Here is a 23,142-nt window from a genome sequence, read left to right as displayed (position 1 = left end):
ATTATGATTAAAATATCATATACGTGATTTTCTCATACTGAAAAAATAATTAATGAAAAATAGTTTGTTATGCAAACAATATGATAATTTGTTCTTTATTAAAATTTACAAATAAACATATAAAACATGAAATACACTCTACTTTCTTGATCGTTCACATAAAAATTGAAAATTTATTTCAAATTAAAAATCAAAATATCACGGATTTTTAAATTTCGCGTTAATGAAAAGATGATTAGGAGATGTAAAATTATGCGTCACGGAGTAATAATCCAATGAATGAAAGTTACGTCTTGTCGAGATTAGGGTCTTTGTATAGTACCGCGACGATTCTATCTCTAAAACTGGATCAATTTTCAGAGTTCTCATGTTTCAATCTAGACTTTTAGAGGCCGAGTGTTGCGAGGGTCATCTATCTCCACCTCCTATCCTTTTCCAAACAGTTTTATTTTCGAACCACTATCACGCTTTTGCACAATCCAATTGTTGTCGATCGATATTTAAATGCCTCGCAAACCTACAAACTCAATCATAAATCGAACGTAATCCGTACAAATCTGATCAGCTAGTCTTCCGAAACTCGTACATTGTCAAGAGATAGTCATCCTATTGATTTAAAAAATATTAGTTTAAAAAATATCTGAGTAAAAAATACATTTATATCGTTACAATTACATACATGCACAATTTAAATTTTAGCAGATTTGGCAAATTCTCTGTCGAAAAATTCAATTTTGATTCCTATAAAAATTGCGTAAATTAATTTATTAATTTTTATATTTATAAATTATTAAAAAATTCATGAAATCTACCTATCAACTACTATCGCCTAAATCTATTTATACCTACTACACCTAAATCTACTTATCGCATCCTACTATGCCTACTACACCTAAATCTACTTATCGCATCCTGTCTGTTGCAACGATTGATAAAAAGTGCTCTCTTAAAACACGAGAAAAAAATCATATGAACTCCTACATTTGAGATAAGTGTGTTTATCCTTACAAATGTAATCTGTTTCGCGACAAATTGTCGCTCTTATAAATATCACGATTTGTCAGAGTGTGAACGTGGTTCCCAGGCCGGGATAGATTAAAAAAACGTCAAATCTCTTACTTGACCTCCGGCTCCTTATCGACCTCCGCCACGATCCCTTTTTTCCATCCGGTCCGCAGTGAGATACTGCAGGCTTTTTTGTACGTCCGCGATATCGAGTGCCTAATGCATAAATAACCGAATGGTCCGTGAAATACGAGTGCCGCGTTGTTTGAGGACGCGGCGAAAAAAAAACCATCCTGCTTTGCCGCGCCGCAATGTCAATGTGTTATACGTGTTATCGTCTGCTTTATTACAGCTGGTATCACGTAATCATTTTTTTTTTTATTTAGGCAAATCGATATCATTTGAATCTGATATCTCGTCGAGACACTCGCGCAGACAGTAAATATATCATCTGCAAAATGAAGTGTCATTTATCCACGCTTGCGTGAACAGCTCGAGACCCGATTCACAATATTAATCTCGGCAAGAGCACCGAGAGAGAGACTTAAGAAATTAAATTACTCTTAAATAAAAAAGATATATATAGATATTACATGGATATAAATAGAATATGTTGTAAATGTAAAAGAGAACGAGATAACGAGATCATATATAAAGAATATATATATAAAGAATCTCCGCTAAACTCCGTTAGGTATCTTCTTACAAAAGTAGGACGCCGATATCATCAAAGGGAAAAATTTGATCCTCCGCGATTCGAAATGAGCGTTTCGCATTTGATCTGTCCACGAGCGTCTTGGAGTTATCACTTGGCAACACAACCGCGTCTCTCCCAAATACGCCGACTAAAGTAGTCCCGAGACATCGTCATCGGAAGCGAAAAATCTCTCGAAGTACGACGTGACAGATATCGCGAGTTCGATCGGAAGTTTCCTATTAAATTGGTGATACGCGACATCACGTGATCTTTTTTTCGCGCGGAGAGAGAGAAAGATATCGTAATTATTGTAAAATATTCAAGGCAGCTCTCGATGTTGAGCACGATCCCCCACTTATCAGGAGTGTCCCGGTTCGTTGTGGTACCCGATATATCAGAGCTCTGACTTTATTTTTATTTTATTTTATTTTTTAAATATACGTAAGCGTGAAACGATTGCATTCACTTGTAGAAAAAACATTTAGACGTAAGGCAATTATATATGTTTAAGCACATTTACTTATATTTAATCCATTTACTTAACGTTTAGTGATCTAACAACATAATTATATATGTAATAAATATGTCAGTAATAAAGGGGTAAATGTGTTTATTAAAAAAAAAATAATAATGAAAATATTCGGAAAGACGTTTCTAATAAATGAATGTTAAATATATATATGTAAACATATTTATTTTTCCTTTAATACTTTAAACGATCCTAAACTTAAGCACGTATATTTAGAAAGACATTTCAAATAAACGAATTTATGCTAATTTTCATTTATAAATGTGAGGCCTAATACATATCAAAAGATTGCAGAAACTAATTATCAAATACATAAATTAATTGGAAATTAATATATTTATATAAATTTCTATATGTAAAGAGAATTTTTTCGCATATTGTTTAATATTATATTATGGCAGCAAACTCATAAGGAAACGCGCTTCTTTTAATTCGAGTTAGAAGAAACATTGATAATTCTTCAGAAAAGTACCTTTAATCGACACATTAATATCCCATGTGTAATAACGCTTGCTGATTAATATTTTTCGTTTCGACAAAGATTCACAAGAAACATTCATGTATGCCTGTCACAGGCGGCCCTTGAATGTGATATAACGCGACGCTATCGACGTCATTTTTTCCGCACCGTTGTATTGCACAACATTATGTGTCAAGGGCTTCTCGGTGCGGACCACGAGACGCTTGGTCATCAACGTCGCAATGTTGGAAAAATGACAAGTGCTAATTTATCGTTTCGGAATGACAACGCGATAGGCCGCGACACACAATGATAATAAGTTGGCAAATTATACGCCCACAACGAGCTCCAGTGACCTGGAATTGCGGGCTTTTCCGTGGATATCAATAATCCGGATGTAAACAGTAAGTTATCCTCAAGGATGCCTCTGTTGATTTGACGCCTACACACTATGTGATTTGTTCCGCTTCGAACATTTCTAATCGCGCGGGCGGAACATTCGACCAACAACTTTGTATGAAAGAGAGAAACGTAGGCGTTCATGTAATTGCGAAAAGTTCAGAAATTCCGTCACAATTATATGTATCTGCAATCGTGTATCGTAAAACAGGCTAATACTCGTGACTTTAATTTTAATCATTAATCAATTTTTCGATTTTTGTTTACTTAATATTGAGACCAATAGCTTTTGAAATAATTTTAAAATTTGAATATGTCAACGTAAAGGTTCTCTATGAAGTTGTAATCTATACACATATTTTTATTATATTTTATAAAAAAACTGTCTATTATAATCAGCTCTTAAAATAAATCTCGCAATTATAGCAATTTTCTAGGCAAAAAATTAACTGAGAATGATTAGTAAATACTATAATATCACGTATGTTTCACACTGAATCAATTTAAGTGACAGACACAGAATTTATATCTGAATTGTTTTGTTATAAAATTTGATTATATACGGTACAGAGAAAAATCATTTTTCATATTTATCAATTACAGTACTTAATATTTGGCAATGGAACTTAAATTTGCTAGAAAGTAATACTAGAATTTATTGCTATGAATAATTCTAGATATAAAAATAGTGATAAATTTTTATTGTAATATCTACATTAGAAATATCTACAGTAATCTACAGTATAATATCTACAGTAGAAATTTATCTACATTAACAAAATATTTTTTGAATGAGTTGTAGAGAAATCATCAAGATATGAAGAATAATTTTATTTTGTGAAGCATGAAACATAAACAGAAGCATTATTATTTAGCACACGTGTGTTTGCAATTCCTTCGGAAATGCATCGCGCAACAAAAGGAAATCGTTATTGGGTTACGTTGAAAAGGCCGGACGCATAATGCGTAGATTCATAATAACCGAACAGCACGCTTGCCCGCATTACAATATTCGTAATCTGATGGAAGATGATAATGGAATCGTGACATAGCTATGAAGTGGTGAAGGTATGTTATCTCGTATGACTATTTAAAACTCATTAACCTGCACCTCGGTTAATCGGCTCCATTTCTTTTTTTTTATTTAACATTATTCAGTATTAGCTATTGATGCTTAGTTTCAAAAAAATCGTTTTTGAATTTTTCAGTTCAGTCATAAATCAAAATTTCGGCTGAACGTAAAGAACAGTTTTTTGTGAACAAACAGCTTTATTCTAAGTCCTAAAACCATCAATATCCATATTTTCAAGGTTTTTTTAGGGTCTACACAATACACATAGAAAATTCAAAGTCCTTTGTGTTTTAATTTCCAAGCTTTAGGAAAGTATACAGTTTTATCGTAAAAGAATATAAGCCATAAATCAAAATTTCTTTAACGGACCGAGCATACTTTAAGAAATTTGCCGTCTGTTCACAAAAAGCCTTGTGAACGTACATTCTAATGTATGGGGCGGAGGAGGATTTGGAAAATTCCGAGGAGCTTGCACATTTTGGCGATCACGAAAAAAGTGCGACGTCAGAAAATTCGCTTCGAAGGAGCGCGTCATGAGAAGAGATGATACACACGACGACCCCGCAATTCCAGACGCTCTCTCCGCGACGACGGAGCATTAAATCCGTACAGGTTCCCGACAGGTTGCCGACCGCAACCACGCTCCGCGTGCGGCGTCCGTCGCGTTTCTCCCATGACCGGCTCTACGCGCGGACGACGTGCGTACATACGTGCGTATGCCTATACGCGAAGACCATAACGTATATCGCGACTGCACAAAAGAGTCCATTACCTGCCCGTCGTCGTAAACACGGCGGCCCTCCGCTGTGTCGGAAACAATAAGCTGCGATAGCTCGATGCTGGACGCCTCAATGTGTATCAAGGATGCGTGCAAACTTTTCGACGAACAAGAGCACGTAATCACGATTTCGATTATCAAACACGACGTGATTTCCAAAAGCAGACACGACTACGAAAAGCTAGAATCATTGATACTGAATAATATAGATATAAATATCAATTAACAAATTCGACTTAATCTGTGCTATAACTATTGAAAAAATTATTCTCTTAATGCTAAGATATAATAATAATTGCGCAAAATATCTCTAAAATAAGTAGCTCAAAGATAAGTATAAAATTAAATTTGTATTTAAAAAAAAATTTCTCTTCCTTGGAATGCATTAAATTAAACTTTCTTTCGCTATCTAAGGAAGCTGCGAGCTTTGTAACGATAAGGATGAGGTCATAGCTTTAAGCAAATATTTTCGTTTACTCAGAGAGCAACTAAACTTTTTCAAGATATCGGTGATCGTGAGAAAGGTATTGAATCGTTATCAGTTATTTCTTTAGATAAAATGTCAAATGAAATAAGAGATATTTTGTACAAAGAAGAGATAGAGAGAAAGAAAGGAAAAGTACGAAACAAAATCATGTTTGAGAGAATAGAATAGAATTTTCCCCTCATTAATGTAATGGCACGTCAGCGATAAACGATTTTCATTATCAAACATGACGCGATTATCAAAAGCAGATACGACTACGAAAAGCTAGACTCATCGATGAAATGAATGATAACATGTATAGATATAAATATTAATTAACAAATTCGGCTTGGTACAATACTATTGAAAAAATTAAAAATTTTCTTAATGCTAAAATATAATAATAATCGCGCAAAATAGCTCTAAAATAAGTATAAAATTAAATTTGTATTAAAAAAAAATATTAAATATTTATATATATTTATAATATTTCGGTCTCGGAGAATTGCAATTAGATATTTATATATATTTACAATATTTCGATCTTAGAATTGTAATTAAAATTAGCCTGTTACATTGCAAGACCATTTTTGGACCGTTCATCTTGAGCGCACAATTATGTATGTTAAAACTTAACAAGAATTTACAATTTATTATAACTGCTTGTAATTTGATAAAAATAATCAAACGTTTGATAGAAATTATGGCTTATTTCTAGACAAAGAAAAATGTTTCAGTTTTCATATTTTTCGCAATTAGTGAAGCATTAAAATTAAAATAAGAAATAACTGATTCTCTATTCAAAATGTAAAGTGTATCTAGCTAGAGGGGAAATTTTTAACGTAAATATTTTTTTTAAAGATTGAAAAAAAGAAGGCTGAAAATATAAACAATACAGTTTTTTCAAAAAGTGAAACGTACAACATACTTGTTATTATCGGGAACTCGAGGAGTTTTAAATTTTATCAACTTACTGATCGAGATTTCTCCGTGATATTGCCAACAAAGGATATTATAATAAATATTATAATAATTAGGATAATATCATATAACCTCCGTTCAACTTTCGTATATACATGTATTGCAACAACCTTGCCCAAAGTACTGCGGCGTCTATCGTTCGCTGCGCAGGCGCAGTGGAACGGGCGACGTCCCTGGCGGGAGCGAAGAGCGCGGTGGTGGGGGAAAGTGCGGAGATGGAACATATATACTTCTATACTCACGATTGGAAGAGTGTTCAGTCGCCTCTGACTGGCTTTGGAACGAGGGTCGTGTTTTCACGAATCGTCGGCAGCGCGCGCGTGACAGTACAAGAGATAGCCACCGGTGCCTAAATTGATTTCCTCATTGACTCCCTCCCCCAATCTCAGTGTAAGGGATAGCCATTGGTTCCGTAATCGCGCCGAGAATGAAATTCATCCCTTGCCTGACACAGTACGATAGTGGCAGCAGCAGTAGCGGTAGCAACTTTAATCGTAGCAATTGTTGTAGTGATCGTGTCAGTAGTAGTGTGTCGTTTCAGCGTGACAGTACTGGGAAAACGAGCAGGACGTATAACCGGCAAGAACACCGGATACTATAGAATAGATACACGCTTGATTGTGGAAGCGCTTGATTTTACGCGACTCTCGTGAATTTAGCCGTGGGTGCGCGTGCGCGCAGCTTCACGTTCGCGCACAACTTCGTTTCGCGTGCGGCGAGTACGAGAAAAGGGACGGTGAAAAAGTTTACACGAGTGTAAATAGAATGAAAGAGAAATAATAAAGGAAATAATATATTTATATATAAATATATATATATATATATATATATGATATTATAGTTGAAATAAAATCTCTCGAACGTGTCTTGTCGAAGAGTGATCGGAGTGAAGTGCAGAGTGTGTTCAATACAGTCGATTGAATCATCTTAGTGGATATCGATCGGATATTAATAATGGAATCATACAGCCTGTTGGACGAATGCGAAACCATATATTTTGCACAGATGGAAGAAATGCTCAAGGAGTCTACCACGGGCGAGAAGGACATGGTGTGGGCTCTAGAGGACATGAAGACTGGCAAAGGTTCGTATGTGTCGTATATCTCGTTCGCGCCGCGCCTCTTCCACGCGACCTCATCGCGACGCGACGCGCCGCGCCGCAAGGCGCGCGTGGGCGGTGACGCTCGGCGTCGCGGCGCTCCCTCGATCCGGAGCGCGTCTATTCTCGGCCGGCGCGTCCGCGATCGATGAGATCGCGAACTGTCTCGGAAGGCGGCTTATCCATTCGCGGGGCGAATCTCGCGTGCTCCTTATTTATCCTCCGGCTACGCTCGAAAAAATGCTGTTTCTTTGGCACCAAAAATTTACCTCTATTATTTTTTCCGTCTGCTAGAATCTTCTCGGTGAAATTTACAGTAGCAGTCTCTAATAGTCGCTTTTTCGCAAATTCAGATTCTACTGTCAAATGTTAATCATACATTGGTTTAATCCGAGTTTCGATATTACAGCTAAAGTGATCCTTTTTTCAGAAATGATTTTTCTTTCTAACACGTTTGATTAGCCTCAACATGGATAAGCCATCAAGAGACTTTCTTTCTAAATTTCACTAACAATTCCAATATAAATAAATAAAATAAAAATAAATTTTGTCTATCATTTAGATCAAGTGCAAAACATATCACAGTATTTGCTAATTATTCATCTACCTCAATTAATTTTTCGCGTCTAGAGAAAGATTGTAGTTGCGAGAATATTTTGTTGAATGTAACATATACGAGACAACCGTTTCCCTCGTAAGGGCAGGGCGGTGTTATACATCCGGCTCGAATTTCGCTCGATTATAAGATCAATCGCGAGAGGTTCATCCGCGACGTGGGAATCTCCGAGACGAGACTTCGGGTTCTCCTTTTACTTTTCCCTTCTCCTATTTAGATATCATAATCAGAGTTTAATTCATAATCGGGATGAAAAAGAGATTAAAGAAATTCACGATTAGAAAATATATAATACATGTGCAACGTCTAAGTTTTACTCGATTATTTTGTTCGTGCTTTCGCCAACGGTTCATCGAACTTCCCTACCTGTCTCGCGCTCGACTCGTATTGAGTTTATCGGGAATCGATGGGAATGAATATGACGTGTGCGCTCGCTCGTAGGAATCCGATTTAACGTTCTTTAAAAGCTCTTTACGGAGCGTGACGGAGTTATTGCCGGCGAGACGTTCGCGTTGCTTCGCGAGCGGAAACAAACGGACGGCGTAGGCCCGATCCGAGGGCGATAATGCAAGTTTTATTTACACGCGAAGAGGACCCCCGCCGCCTTTTCCAAGACAAGCGACGTGAATCGCCTCTCGCGACAAATCTCTTTTGCTCGTCCGGTCGACGTCCGCGAGGACGTTTCTCCCTCGTAAATAATAGCGTCCGCAACGGAACGTCAAAGCGCTATTATACCCGGGATCTAATTGAGTATGAAAGTAGTCGGGAATCCTGACACTCATACTCGTTGATTTTCAAAGAATTCACGAGGAATATACGAGTCTTTCCTTTCGCCTATTTGTGTACTCATTTGGAAGGAAAGGAGGAAGAATATTGTTGCATTTATTTAATTATTAAAAATAATAAGAAGTAAATAATTATCTAGTCTCAGACTCATCTTGAACGCGTTTACATTTTTCTCGCCACGTACATTTATTAATTCAGTTAACTTTTGGAGAAAAATATTTATGTATTTAAAAACTGTTAGAGTAGATTTTTTTTTTAATTTTGAAGTGCAAAATAATTGGATATCTTCCTCTCTCCTCTTTTCCGATTTTATAATGTTTATAAAATTCATTCGTGTTTATTAATTCGTGTAACTATCTGTGGAGAAAAAAAATATGCGTGTATTTTTTTTTCTTCGAAAATCACGTGCAATTACTTCGAAAAGTCCACTAATTACCCTAAAAGCTCCTCTAATGTACCTTTCATTTATTTCTGCAACTCTGATTTGAACTCTATTTTCTGAGCTTTCCGAGAATTGCCAATCTGTTTTTGCGAGCATAACTTTGACCCGATTATTCAGCGACATACCGATGGCGTTTGACACGTGGAGTGATAAAGTCGGTTGGCACGATAACAAAAAAAAATAAAAAAATAATCGTTCACGCGGCGCGCGTTGCGCTTTCATCGATCAACGATAAAAAAGCGCGTGATCCCGGTCTCTTTAATCGACGAGCGATCGAGCGTGTCAATTTTTCGCCATTCCGAGCGCGCCTTTTCCACACCTCGCCCTTATATATATAATTAACATTCGACGGGGAAAAGTTGTCGACTCGTTATACGCTCGAGCGATAACGTCCGGGCATTGTACCTATCTACCTATACCTATATCTACCTATCTAAACTTGGACCGGTTTTTCGTTCCTCGCGACTTGCGTAGGCAGCGAGGAAGACGTTCGATTGCCGATCGTGTCGTTGCGTGTGTGTGCGTTGTACATTTTCGAAAGTCCGGACGAGAGCGGCCCCTTATCAGATCACACGAATAATTTCTCTCCGCGTCGAATGCGCGCGCGCAGACGCGGACACATTCGGGCGATTTTGCACCGCCGGTGAAATTGCTTTTCCTAAAGGGGAGAGATCGTTGATAGAGCCTACGTCCAGCCTATGTCCTTGGACCCGAAGTGTCGCGCGCGCGAATAAAGGGGGATAAATTCCGGTGGTCGGCAAAACTCAGGAAATTAAATTTGAGTGGGTTTGAACAGGTGGGATCTATTAAAAGTTATATTTCAACTTTATTTCATATCAGATAATGCGTGTACTAGGTAATTTTTATTCCATCGATAATATAAATTCAATGTTCAGTTTGTTTATAAAAATGTTTAAAAGTATTTTCGTATAAAGAAAAATAGCATTTTAAAAAATTGAGTAGGACTTTTTTATCGCAATCTAAAAAAAAAATTGTATCGCTGTGAATTCCGTGACCTATCTCTATGACGTCATAATACTAGTCTATCTCTATACGTGTGTGTGCATGTGATGCTGTGTTACTGACCTGTCTCATCTATTTATATGCAAGTTACAATCAACTATATTTAAGTTATCGCAAATCAAATAAGATAACGGTTATGTAATAAAAAATAGCATTTTTTATCATTTTATATAATCTCACATAATTCTAATTAGACTTTTAAACAATTGATTGAAATCAACACGACAATCCGTCCGAGAGATGGGAAGATTAAAATATTTCCTGCGCGTTAAATAAATTAATTCTATTGTCATTTATCGCGAAAGTATAAAATCGAAAACGGTGTCAATGGATCATATGGGAGGAAATCTGAGATTTGATATCTTTCTATCTGACAGATATCTGACAGTAACGTTTAGATTGAATGGGGTCGTAAAATCAATTGATAGCTTCAAATTCTTGTATAAGAAAAATATCTTTTTGTTTTATATACATTTTTTTAGCAAAAATTTTACAGTGCAAAATTCGATATTGACGAATTTGACATTTAAACATTATCTACCATATATGGCGATATTATAATTTATATAATATTAGAATGTGCTTATACGGTATTCACAACGATTTTGATTACTGATTCTACTGACAGATACGAAAATGCCACAAAGATATTTATTTATTATACTCCAAAGATATTTGGACATTAAAATGCTCAAACTAATAGCATTATTCGTGATTAATTTATTCGTGAATTTATACATATATATGTTTTGCAATTTTTAAGTTTTATTACTTTTACTTTAATTTTTTAAAATTTATTTTTAAAATTTATTTTTATTTTTATATTTATTTTTATTTTTATATTTATATTTATTTTTATTTTTATAGCAAATACATTGTACAAGCGATATGACAAGATAAACAAATATATATTTAATGAATTTTTTTTTTTTGCAGGCAATTTTTCTTCTTATATTTTGAATACATATTAACAAGAGAGGGAGAAGGAAAGAGAGAGAGAAAGTATGTTTTTCTTACTTTTATAAAAAATTGCATTTTCACAATATCTTACGTGAACGTGATAGCCAAATTACATGGTTTCGATTCTCATACACGTTTGTTTGCTTGCGCGATCATTTGTTGTCGGCGTGATAGTTTCTATGAACGGGAGCAGTTTATCTTTTTTCATCCTGAAGTAATCTTTCTTTGCCTCTCAAGGCTGTTCTAAGGTGATCTCTTACATCGTTACCTTTAAATTTCTTCTTCGTCAACTCCGAAACTGTCAATATTGTCCAAAACATGTGAAATTAGAGAATATAAAGACTAGTTATATATAATATATTTTTTAACTGTATTTGCGCAAGTTACATTTATTAAATTTTTTAAGTAGTTTTTTAAATAAGATTATTACAATTTTTCATATTAATAAAATACATTAAAATAATAAGATAGATATGTTATATTTGATCTCTCTCTCTCTCTAATGCTTTTTTTTAATGCTTTTTTTATGCTTTTTTAAAATGCTTTTTTCTTCATTTTCCTTTGCATGTCTTATTTTAATTTTTTTGCAATTTTACTTTTTTATTTTTTTTATTGCTTCTTTTTTAAATAATATTTTATATATATATTATTTTTTAAATTGCATGCGATGTATATCACTAAAGTAGGTCTTATTGTCTTTTTTTCAACATTAAATAGATCCATCAATTCTATCCCTTACTTTCTCTGAGAACTGTCACATTTTTATCATGTCTTATTTATTATGTGCTGTTAAGAAATGAATCGATCGTAAAGTACAAACGGATACGGTAATTGTCATTATCTTAACATAATGAATTAACATAATGAATTTATTTAGGAAAATAATTGAAACGAATATGTAACACGAGCTATATTCATAAATATTCATAAATTATAATATATTTATAATATTATTATAAATATATTAAAGATTTAGTAAAATTGTATGAGAAATCGAGAGAAAGAAAGATGTATGCTAGAATTAATAAATATCGGTAGATTAATCTTTTTAATTGCGATTCATACGCAAGCCGCCCGCACACATCATCTGTTTGTAGTTTCCCGTCTATTTAGATGAAATTGCAATTTCGAATCCCCCAGCACGTGAGATACATACACACATGCTAGAAGAAATGAGTCATCGTGTAATATAACTGGCTCTTCCGCATATCTTGGATAGCTGTATTTTATTTACGATATTACTTTCGCATTTTGCTTGCTTAGATCTCTCAAATTAAACCTTTGAAAATCAAGTATTGCGTTGATCTCAGATAATTATCTATATTTAGTATTATAAAAGAAATTAACTACGTTATATAATCATATATTTCTTGTTTTTTTATTTATATATTTATTATTATATATTTTATTTATATATTTTAAATGAATAAAAAATATTGAATATTCGATCGATTGTTCTAATTAATTGTTCTAATCAATTACCAAGGAAAATATTTAGTAGATGCATGTATAAATTGCACGTGTACAAATGTAGATACTCATTCGCATGGCAAGCTGTACCACGCGTTTCTTGGTTACGAAATACTATAGCAGATCGAATTACATAGATTGGAAAGAGATGTTGGATGCTCGCTGAGGCTGCACGTGCTTGGTTAGAAAGTAACGTTAAGGATTGCATGTATCTAATAACGAAATGTAGTGCAAAGAAACTCTTATAGATTGTATGTCGCATCATATATAAGTAAAAGAGGACATTGGGACGTTTTTCTTTTAATAAAAAAAGAAGAAGTTAGCATTGTGACGTTATAATCGTCTATCATTTACTGACAGTCGAAATAATTTCGTAGATAATGAATGCGAAGTGCCATTATATGTCATTTGCAATAATGAATATTATTAATAATTATGTATTGAAAAAAATATTAGATTATATTTATATTTTATTAATTATTATATTTTATATATTTTTTGTATGTGCGTACGTAAGTATGTGTTTGATTAATTTTAAAAAACTTTGAGAAGGCGGAGGAAGAAGAATCGCAATGGAAAGTATGTAAGGATTTTTTTTTTTTTTTTTAATAGTATACACGCTGATTATCACGCTCTTCATTCATAAATCTATTAATCACATTATTTTATTGTTACCACACGCAATAATGCATTAGCACTACGATTATTACAGTTTCACGCGTTACTATCGCGATGAAATAAAGTGTTGCAATCCGCGGCGGCAAGTATTAAGAAATAAATATATTTTTTTTTTATAGTTAAATCACTGAATTTAAGAAAAAAATCCATTTTCGACATCTACGTGGAATTTCATAGTTTTTCTAAAATAGCAAGAGTATTAGCATATATTTTAATGTCAAAAATAATTTAAAATAAATATTATATGGGAGATCAATATTTTAATTCCAAAATTATCTCAATATGTATATTATCAAAAAATAATCGGAAATATTTTTTCTTTTTATCATAAGATTTTAATAACATTTATTTTTTTATTAAAAATGTCAGATTCGAGAATATAAAATTAAATGTATAAATTGGTATAAGTGGCAATACGAGTCTAGTGTCGATATTATTACACCGTTATTTATTGTACAAGAACAATTATATAAAAACATTCATATAATAAGTATACATGTGAATGGATAGCGAACGTTTCGACCCTATTTTTGGGTCATCTTCAGCGCAAATGTAAACGGACAAAGTAATGATACAATAGAAATATTACAAAATTGGAGTCAAGCATAAGTGTACTGTCTAAAAATACGTTACAGCTGAATGATGCGGTGTCTCATTGTCGCTTTGACGATGTCTGTAATTTAATAAGTCCGAATCCTTCAATAAATAAATTACATACAACCGAACAACAATTTGAATTAATGTAATAACTTAAAAGAATTAGGATAAATGAAAAGACTAAAAGTAGATAAATAAAAATAAAAATTTAAAATTTAAACAAATAAGAAGTTAAAACTGTAAAAGGAGCACAAAAAATTCTCACTTACTTCCAGACATCGAAAACAATGGCAGATCGTAAAGGTGAAGAGAAACCGATCATCATCCTCAACGACAAAATTTGACTAGTCCTCGAGACGAAACGAGGCTACTTTATAAAGATGTCAGAGCGAGTCGATAATAATATATAAACATACACATGCGCAAAGTCACAAAAATTCTAATGTGGTACAAGAAATAAAACTATTAAATTTTTGGTAAATTATTAACAATGCTTAAATAAATTTCGGGTAACCGTTCGGTATCCGTTTGCAAATTTAGACCATTTTTTTGTCTCTTAATAAATAACATTTCGCATTAGTTAAGCATTATTAATAATTTACCAAAAATTTAATAGTTTTATTTCTTGTACCACATTAGAATTTTTGTGACTTTGCGCATGCGTATGTTTATATATTATTATCGACTCGCTCTGACATCTTTATAAAGTAGCCTCGTTTTATCTCGAGGACTAGTCAAATTTTGTCGTTGAGGATGATATGATCGGTTTCTCTTCACCTTTACGGTCTGCCATTGTTTTCGATGTCTGGAAGTAAGTGAGAATTTTTTGTGCTCTTTTTACAGTTTTAACTTCTTATTTGTTTAAATTTTAAATTTTTATTTTTATTTATCTACTTTTTAGTCTTTTCATTTATCCTAATTCTTTTAAGTTATTACATTAATTCAAATTGTTGTTCGGTTGTATGTAATTTATTTATTGAAGGATTCGGACTTATTAAATTACAGACATCGTCAAAGCGACAATGAGACACTGCATCATTCAGCTGTAACGCATTTTTAGACAGCACACTTATGCTTGACTCCAATTTTGTAATATTTCTATTGTATCATTACTTTGTCCGTTTACATTTGCGCTGAAGATGACCCAAAAATAAGGTCGAAACGTTCGCTATCCACTCACATGTATACTTATTATATGAATGTTTTTACATGATTGTTTTTGTACAATAAATAACGGTGTAATAATATCGACACTAGACTCGTATTGCCACTTATATCAATTTATACATTTATTTTTTTATTATAAAATAGTTAAACATAAAGAAAAGCTCTCGAAGAATCAATTAATATCAATAAAAGGCAATAGAGAGCATATAAGCAAGTAATATTGCAATCAAAATGTAGGAAAGAATATAAAACAAATATAGTTAAAAATACAGTAATTTAATAAAGCAAAAAAAATACAAAAATAGAAATCGATTTATAACGGACGTTTCTGGCTCTTGTTTTGAGCCTTCTTCAGCGCAAAAAAATTTAGCAATATAGGAAGTTACAAAGATAAAAACAGAAAAAAGAATGAATTAAGATTAATAATCTAATTTAGACGAGGTGTCAATAACGCATGAACGCAAAATTAATAGGCGTTAATCCAACCGTTGGCTCTCCAGATTAAAAGAATAACATTATTGTTTGGCGGAAATGAAAAGTGCAGAATCAAGATTTGAAAACATTGACAAGTGCCTCCTAAAAATGGCACCATCCGAATTAGTCCGCTAATAAAATATGAAATACAAAAAAAAGGAAATTAATAGAAATTATGTTAATCGCTCAGTAATTACTAATCACAGACTGCAATATAATCATGATTTTCTTTGGGATGATGCTGAGATTTTGGATGAAACGTCACTGTATAGTAAAAGGCTGATATCTGAAATGCTGCATATTAAAAGACAGAAAAATGGTTTAAATTTGCAAACGGACACAGAAAATTTGCCGTCTGTTTATCATAGTTTTATAAACAGTCTGCCTAAGTATTGATATGTCATACTTAGGTATATGTCATACTTAGGTATATAGGGTATATGTTTATATTTCTTATTAGCGTTTTCGACAGTAATCGATCGTCATACATATCACGTTGCCTCTCCAACGATCATATTCTGGCAGAACAATTTATTGTAAGTTTTCCTTTTTTTTGTATTTCATATTTTATTAGCGGACTAATTCGGATGGTGCCATTTTTAGGAGGCACTTGTCAATGTTTTCAAATCTTGATTCTGCACTTTTCATTTCCGCCAAACAATAATGTTATTCTTTTAATCTGGAGAGCCAACGGTTGGATTAACGCCTATTAATTTTGCGTTCATGCGTTATTGACACCTCGTCTAAATTAGATTATTAATCTTAATTCATTCTTTTTTCTGTTTTTATCTTTGTAACTTCCTATATTGCTTAATTTTTTTGCGCTGAAGAAGGCTCAAAACAAGAGCCAGAAACGTCCGTTATAAATCGATTTCTATTTTTGTATTTTTTTTGCTTTATTAAATTACTGTATTTTTAACTATATTTGTTTTATATTCTTTCCTACATTTTGATTGCAATATTACTTGCTTATATGCTCTCTATTGCCTTTTATTGATATTAATTTATAAAATAGTGTTCGCAAAATTGTAAATTTGATTATTCATAATATGAATCTTTTTTTTAACGTATATCGAGAATTTTAATTAATGTCATTGATTTATATTCTTAGTAATTGAATTTTATTGGTCTTATTTTTTTTATTAATTTAATTTTTGCGGAACAATGTAAGCATAATATTTTAATATTCTTGCCGTAACAAGTACGCATTAAATATATATTACGTAATTTTATTAATTAATTTACATAAAAATATAAAAAAACTTATAGAAAAAATAAAAAATAAAAATAAAAGGCTCTCAAAAATAACAAATTAAACTGGATAATCTGGTAAAAAGGCTATAAAGAGCCAACGCAGTTGTAAGGCGTGAAATTTGTATAGATCATTTGTATTTAAGAAGAAAGGATCGTTTGAACTGACCGTCCTCATAAAATTTCACGCCTTACAACTGCGTTGGCTCTTTATAGTCTTTTTATCAGATTATAGAAAAAACTTTACTTAACAAAATTTTTTTTTTATTTTCTAGTTGTGAAGGATTTCAAGATCGAGGAAGAAACAGAAGCATTTAAAAGGGAACACGACAGTATGGAAAGGAGAAAAAATTTAATTAGTGAAGATACCAGAAATGAAATTTTATTCGAGAAATATAGACAAGGTTCACTCGACAAATTGGAATCTGTCAGTTCCTGCTGGAATGGCGCCTCGTGGTCGCGGATTACGAACAAGACTTTTAAGGAATACGATAATTTCTCATATTGTTGTCCCGAGTTTCCATTGCACTCTATATTTATACGAAAAGATTTTAGCGAGCGAACATTAAACTCTAGTCCGTTAATGCCCGTGCGTACACCCGAATACTATCGTCGCCTCGATGAAGTAAGTAATAAACCGACATTAATAAAACAGAACGGTAGTTCTTCCCAATGGTCGCGAAGTCCAAAAATCACACCAAGGAGAAGCGTTCTTAAATCGCATGCAACTTTAGTCAACTCTGCAATTTTGTCAGCGCCGCACTTGCACTTGGCGAAGCCGCTGATGAATACACCAACAATGAATACAACAATAGGTAATTCTCAGGAATGTCGGCGGATGATCAAGATGCTTGAGAGCGACGGCGATTCACCAAGATCGGCGTCACCGCTGAGCTCTGAGGTGGACGAGGAGGAGTCGATTTTTCAAAATAGTCGGAACGTACACGAGAGATTATCCGACTACATATCGGAGGGTGCGGCATCGGCGAGCAGGGAATCGGAGAACGAGGGTGTCGGTCAGCAGGTCGGCAGAGGACCTTACACCCGCCAGAGGAAGGAGAAGCAACGACAGGCATCGATGGAGAGTGACATCAATAAGGAAAAGGATCCCCTCGAGGAACACAGCTACTATCAATCCAGAAGTCTGGAGCGATTGAGGCGAGAGACATTTTCCGAAACCGGTAAGTCTCTCATCTTTTTTCTTCTTATTATTCGGACTTAAGAGTATGCAATATTTAGCTTTGCTGCGCGACTGTGCGAAAACCCGATTTATAACAATATATTCGCGATAATTAAACGTGAATTTGCAACAAGTTTAAGATTAAAGACGCACGATATTTATAGCCTCTGTGAAGTTATATAAAGTGGAGTATATAAAATATTTATATAAAGTGGAGTATAATTTACACTAACAAGTAAATAAATCGCTCGTACTCACTAATAAGTTTTATTCGACGACTAATAAGTTTTATTCGACGGATTTTTCATTCTTTCATTTTTCTTATATTCTTCCTTATTTCAAAGTCGTCGGGGATAAAAAGTAAAAAGCTGCAAAAAATCGAAATAGAGTAGCGCCAGTAGAAATATCACGCATTCGATACGATATCAAGGATCGGGGAGGACGTGCTTAATTGAGTACAGTCTGCCAAATTCGGGTACCCGCATGAGTGTATAATCGCGAAGGACTCGATTATTCGTCATCGTGCAAACACGAGCGAGTGCGATGACTGAGAAACTCGTTCCATGCACCATGAGGTCGGCAGACCGATGTCCTCGAGCAGTAATTTATTGCAAGAGAGATCCCGTGAGAATTTCGTGCCGCGCGCGCCGTGGAATTGATTCGTCAATGCGAGGAAAAGGAAAGAAGTAAAAAAAAAGAAAAGAAAGCAACGAGAAGGAAATGCGCCGAGTGTTCCGCGTCGAGTGTCATCGTGTCATTCGATAAAGGTCTATTTACACTTATCCATACTGGATCGAATTGATTGTTTACGTATCCGAATCGCATAAATTTTTTGAAACAGTCAGTCAATTTTAAAAAACAACATCAAAAGATGGATTAGCCGTGATATCATTTTTCTTTGTTTTTTAATTTTTTTCTGATGATTTTTTCGTCAAGATATTTTGGGGAAGATCATGAACTTCGACGTGTTGCAGTAGTTTAATTAATTTTTCATTGTTCGTTTTTCGAATAATAATATTTGCAAGAACACTCTTGATATCGCGAACTCTTTGATGCAAAATGAGACTCAAAAATTTAAAACTAGATGAAAGTATTTATATTTGCCATATCGGTACATCCCGTGAAAATGATATCAGCGATATCACGAATATCGATAGGACGGATATGGAATTGTGTAAACTATTTACTTGCATTTCATATGGAATTTAACTCGTGGATGAGTGTAAATGGACCTTAAAGTCCACGTGTCTTGAAAATAACGACCAGGATATCGCGGTACACGTTTCTTATTAACGTGCTGTGACAACACATGTATCACCTTCATCACCCGTGACGCAAATTCATTTTAGCATCTTCGCGGTCACAATTATCGAACGACTCGCCATCGATCACACGTGAATAATGTATCGTGCAATTTTTTATTTATCTCTCACACGCACCTCGAGTATCATGCAAATTTCCCAGAACATTGTTTCGTATAAATGCAATTTATTTACTCAGACACGCGAGATGAATCTCTCTCGTTTAGAGTTTATCTTCGTCCTTCCGAGATCCTTAAAATCTGTTTAACTTGTAAATGCTATGCTAACCACACTGTATGAATCTTCTATGAATTTTCATGCCGGAGGCGCTCGATGGTATTTCTAGGACTCGTACGATATTTGCAGTGTATTCGCTCGAGGTGTATTTCAGCGAAATGGTTGCCGTCTCGCTAAACAATCATTAAATGTACGATGCACATTGCGTTTCCGCGGACGAAGCTCGCGGTCCTTCAGTAGATTTTTCTACTAGTGCTAGCACGTAGAGTCCGTTTCTCAGCTTGTACAACCATCCTCGTTGGTATGAGGTGAAAAATATCGAGCGTACTCGTGCATTCTTTCAAAATACCACAGACAATAAAGTCTGATTCGCGCCGCATCGTCATCCCGCGTCTTGAGTCAATATTGACGAAGGATATTGTGAGCGCGCTTGGCAGCGTCGTAAATGTGACTTAATTGCCAGCTTCTCTCGGCACTGTTTCTCTCTCAATGACACCAATGATTACCGATTACCATCGACGCGAGAGGCGAGTTGATAGATTGTCATAACGCCGATCCTGGCGATTCGACCGAGTCGAACAGATTCCTCTCTTGTAGATATCTTGTATGTATCTTCGCGCGTGTCGCAAAATTGTGTCGAGGTTAGGAAAGTTATCTATCGAAAGTTATCTATCGATTTGCGTACACTGTATATGAATTAAGATCTCCGAGACGCCAGTTTTCCCAGAAATATCACGATTGCTCAGTTTTCCGAAAATTATATTTTACGGCAAGAAAATAATGGTGAAAAAAGAAAATCCGATTTATAAATATGATAAGAAAGACTCAATTGACACGTTTCAATCTTTTAATCTCAAGAAATCGAAAGCATCTATTAAATCATCGATGTCAATCGGAATTTCTATTAATAATAGATTACTTATTTACTCGCGCGATAAAAAATATCGAAAGAAAACGTATGATTTTTAATGATTTATGACGAATCTGGAGCTGCGATAATGTTATCGTACAATAATTCTTTCGATTATTTTCACGGTTTTTCACGCGTTTTCAGAACATGTCGCGCGAATTTTTCTCGTAACAGGTGTCATTCCGTCACGTGTCGTGCGATACCGTATGTAACTATAATGATTCTCAGCGAGAAGGCATGCACTCGTGCGCGACTTGCATAACTCGAATAAGCCGCACGTATAATGATTGATGTTTTTTTTCTAACAGATGTTTTTTATTTTTATTTTTCGCGAAGTAAATATGGACAATAAAATGCACATGTATTGGTCGTATAATTTCAAGCATTTGATTTGATGGAATTCAAGTAGGATTATATTTTCAATAATCATCAAATTTTTTACTGAGTCGGACAACATATATGTATGTAGTATGCAAAATAAAAATGTAAACAAGTTTAAAAAGTAAATATTAAATTCAGGTAGAATTTAAGATTTATATAAAAACATACATACATTTTGTCTGTTTAATGAATAAATATAAAATGAGAAAAAAAAAATAAATTAATTAATATATACAATTTAAGAAATATATGAAAATAATTTTCGCAATAATTATCTTTTTATTTTTGATCGTTAAAGAGCATAATCGTAAAAAAAATTAAATTATTTGTTTTCCACGTAAAGAGTTACATTACTTGCATTATTCTACAATTATTACATCTATAAAAAAATTTATCGCTTTTTTAAACGCGAGGCAAGTATCAAACGAATACCGTGAACGCGAGATTAAGGGTAATGGGGCGTTTTTCGCGCGATTACTAAATATCCGTAACTAAATATCCGTAATGGCCGCGGAATCGGGACATTACCTTTCGTAAATCACGCCGGAGAGCATTCCGCATAATTGCCACCAGCGTCGCAATCCACGTTGCTCGGCAGGAAAATCGCGCCGTTCGCCACCTGAGAGTATGTTGCACCACATGGCGACATCGTCTATCGGCCGCCGACACGTGTGTGCGTGCGTATGCGCACTACGTATTCATATGCACGCGATGCGCGTGCGGAAGAGCCGCGGGTGCGCGCGCGCGCGCGTGGAATGCACACACGTGCTCGCTCGTGACCCAGACACGTACGTGCGCTGGCTCGTAAGATGATTACCGCCTCTCGCTCGCAGCGGTACTTGGTCAGTTACGTAGCGTCCATCATCGGCTCTCTTATCTCTCGTTTTTACGTAGGTGTTAGCAGGATCGTCACGTTACTTTTGGCGGGAAATGAGATGAGGATATCGAAATACATGGCGATCTTAGAATGGAGTGTATGCGTGATACGTTTGACCTTTGATCGATCTGTTATCAATCTCTAGCTTGGCAATTTTCTTCGTATTTTTCTTCTTTTTTTCTCTCTCGCTTCTGAATCATCGCGAACATGTAAATAGAACGTGAATGAGAGACAACACACTCGCGTAAAGCATGACGTACTATTTTATTTGAACGTACACTAATTCTTATCTCACGTAATCGTGCGAAGAAACAATCGTATCTCGAGACCGTTTTAAAGCTCGAGATGTAAAATAGAGATCTGAATGAATAATGATGGCAATGTCGGATGTCGCAATCTTGCAACATTGGTCGCGAATGGCTCAAGTAGCAGTCATTACGAGGATCTCGAGAACGTGTGTACGAAGCGCCAAATGCGTTTTACAAATGGCAAGACGGTGGGACACGCTTGGACTGCGGGTTCCTTCAAAGTGCCGCGCTTCTTCTCGGCTCTCGGCGGTTTAATGAGCTCTCCCACCCACACACATATACACATACGGCTCAATAAGTCTGACCAAGACGACGACAATAGTGGCGTGTGACCGGACACGTCGTAGATCCGACCTTGGCGTTGCCCGATCGTAATTGGTAATTGGCGGAATTCACCGACGTGCAAGTCGCCGGTTGGTCAGAGGTCAGTGAAACGCGCAGGTGATTGATCTGTCAAGCGAAAAATTACATTTCGACACCCCTTCGCTGATAACTTTGTCCTACGTGTTTTTCTTTCTCCTTTTTTTTTATCAGTCGCATGTAAAAAGCTCGCGCTCGACGTTATCAGGCCGAGATTTGTAGCCGCACTTAGCACGAAATACGCGGACATTTTTATTCGCACTGATACAAACGAACGGGTTAATCGCGCTCGTAAATTTTTACCAAGTTGTATAATCGTTTCTCCGCTTATTGAACCGGGCGAGATGACTTTCGTCGCGAAACGCATCGATCCCTTATCTCGATTGGCGCGAAATGGTAGGACGCGATACGTACGCAAATAATTGAGTCGATTTTTACGTAATTCCTGATTACGACTTGCGATAAACAGCCTTGCCTGTTATTTTTTTGCCCGACCGAGGCGCTGCCATTTTTTTTTTCATATCTTCGCGGACCTCTGCACTGATGGCCTCCTTCTCTGTCATTCATTCGAGAGAGGAGGAACACATTGATTACTTTTTTTTCCTTTCCTGTCAGATTATTTTCTTATGGAGAAAATA

The 23,142-nt window shown here is 34.9% G+C and overlaps 1 protein-coding gene and 1 long non-coding RNA gene across 7 annotated transcripts in view; one reads left to right on the top strand and one right to left on the bottom strand.

Annotated features, from left to right (window-relative positions):
- LOC145966492 (uncharacterized) overlaps positions 1-21,620 on the bottom strand; it is a 35,357-nt gene extending 13,737 nt beyond the window's left edge. The window contains exon 1 of the long non-coding RNA XR_014437055.1: positions 21,488-21,620. This is a non-coding gene — a long non-coding RNA (uncharacterized LOC145966492). The remainder of the gene's footprint in view (positions 1-21,487) is intronic.
- The window catches only part of Myc (bHLH transcription factor Myc), a 30,569-nt gene continuing 14,070 nt past the window's right edge, over positions 6,644-23,142 (top strand). Inside the window, exons 1-3 of one of the 6 annotated variants that reach the window (XM_083090581.1) lie at positions 6,644-7,471; positions 17,226-17,575; positions 17,777-18,131. In XM_083090581.1, coding sequence (XP_082946707.1) covers positions 7,342-7,471; positions 17,226-17,575; positions 17,777-18,131 — 835 coding nt within the window. In that variant the 5' untranslated portion in view covers positions 6,644-7,341. Of the gene's footprint in view, positions 7,472-11,289; positions 11,356-13,215; positions 13,367-15,173; positions 15,241-17,225; positions 18,132-23,142 lie in introns of those variants that run through there. The other 5 variants (XM_083090578.1, XM_083090575.1, XM_083090576.1 and 2 more) reach the window with 5 other exon arrangements.

Source organism: Camponotus vicinus, unplaced genomic scaffold (genome assembly GCF_025532165.1).
Source record: "Camponotus vicinus isolate PSW18456_S1 unplaced genomic scaffold, iyCamVici1.0 SCAF_2, whole genome shotgun sequence".
NCBI lineage: Eukaryota > Metazoa > Arthropoda > Insecta > Hymenoptera > Formicidae > Camponotus > Camponotus vicinus.
Note: the sequence above shows the minus strand (reverse complement) of the source record. Positions and strands in the feature narration are given on the sequence as shown.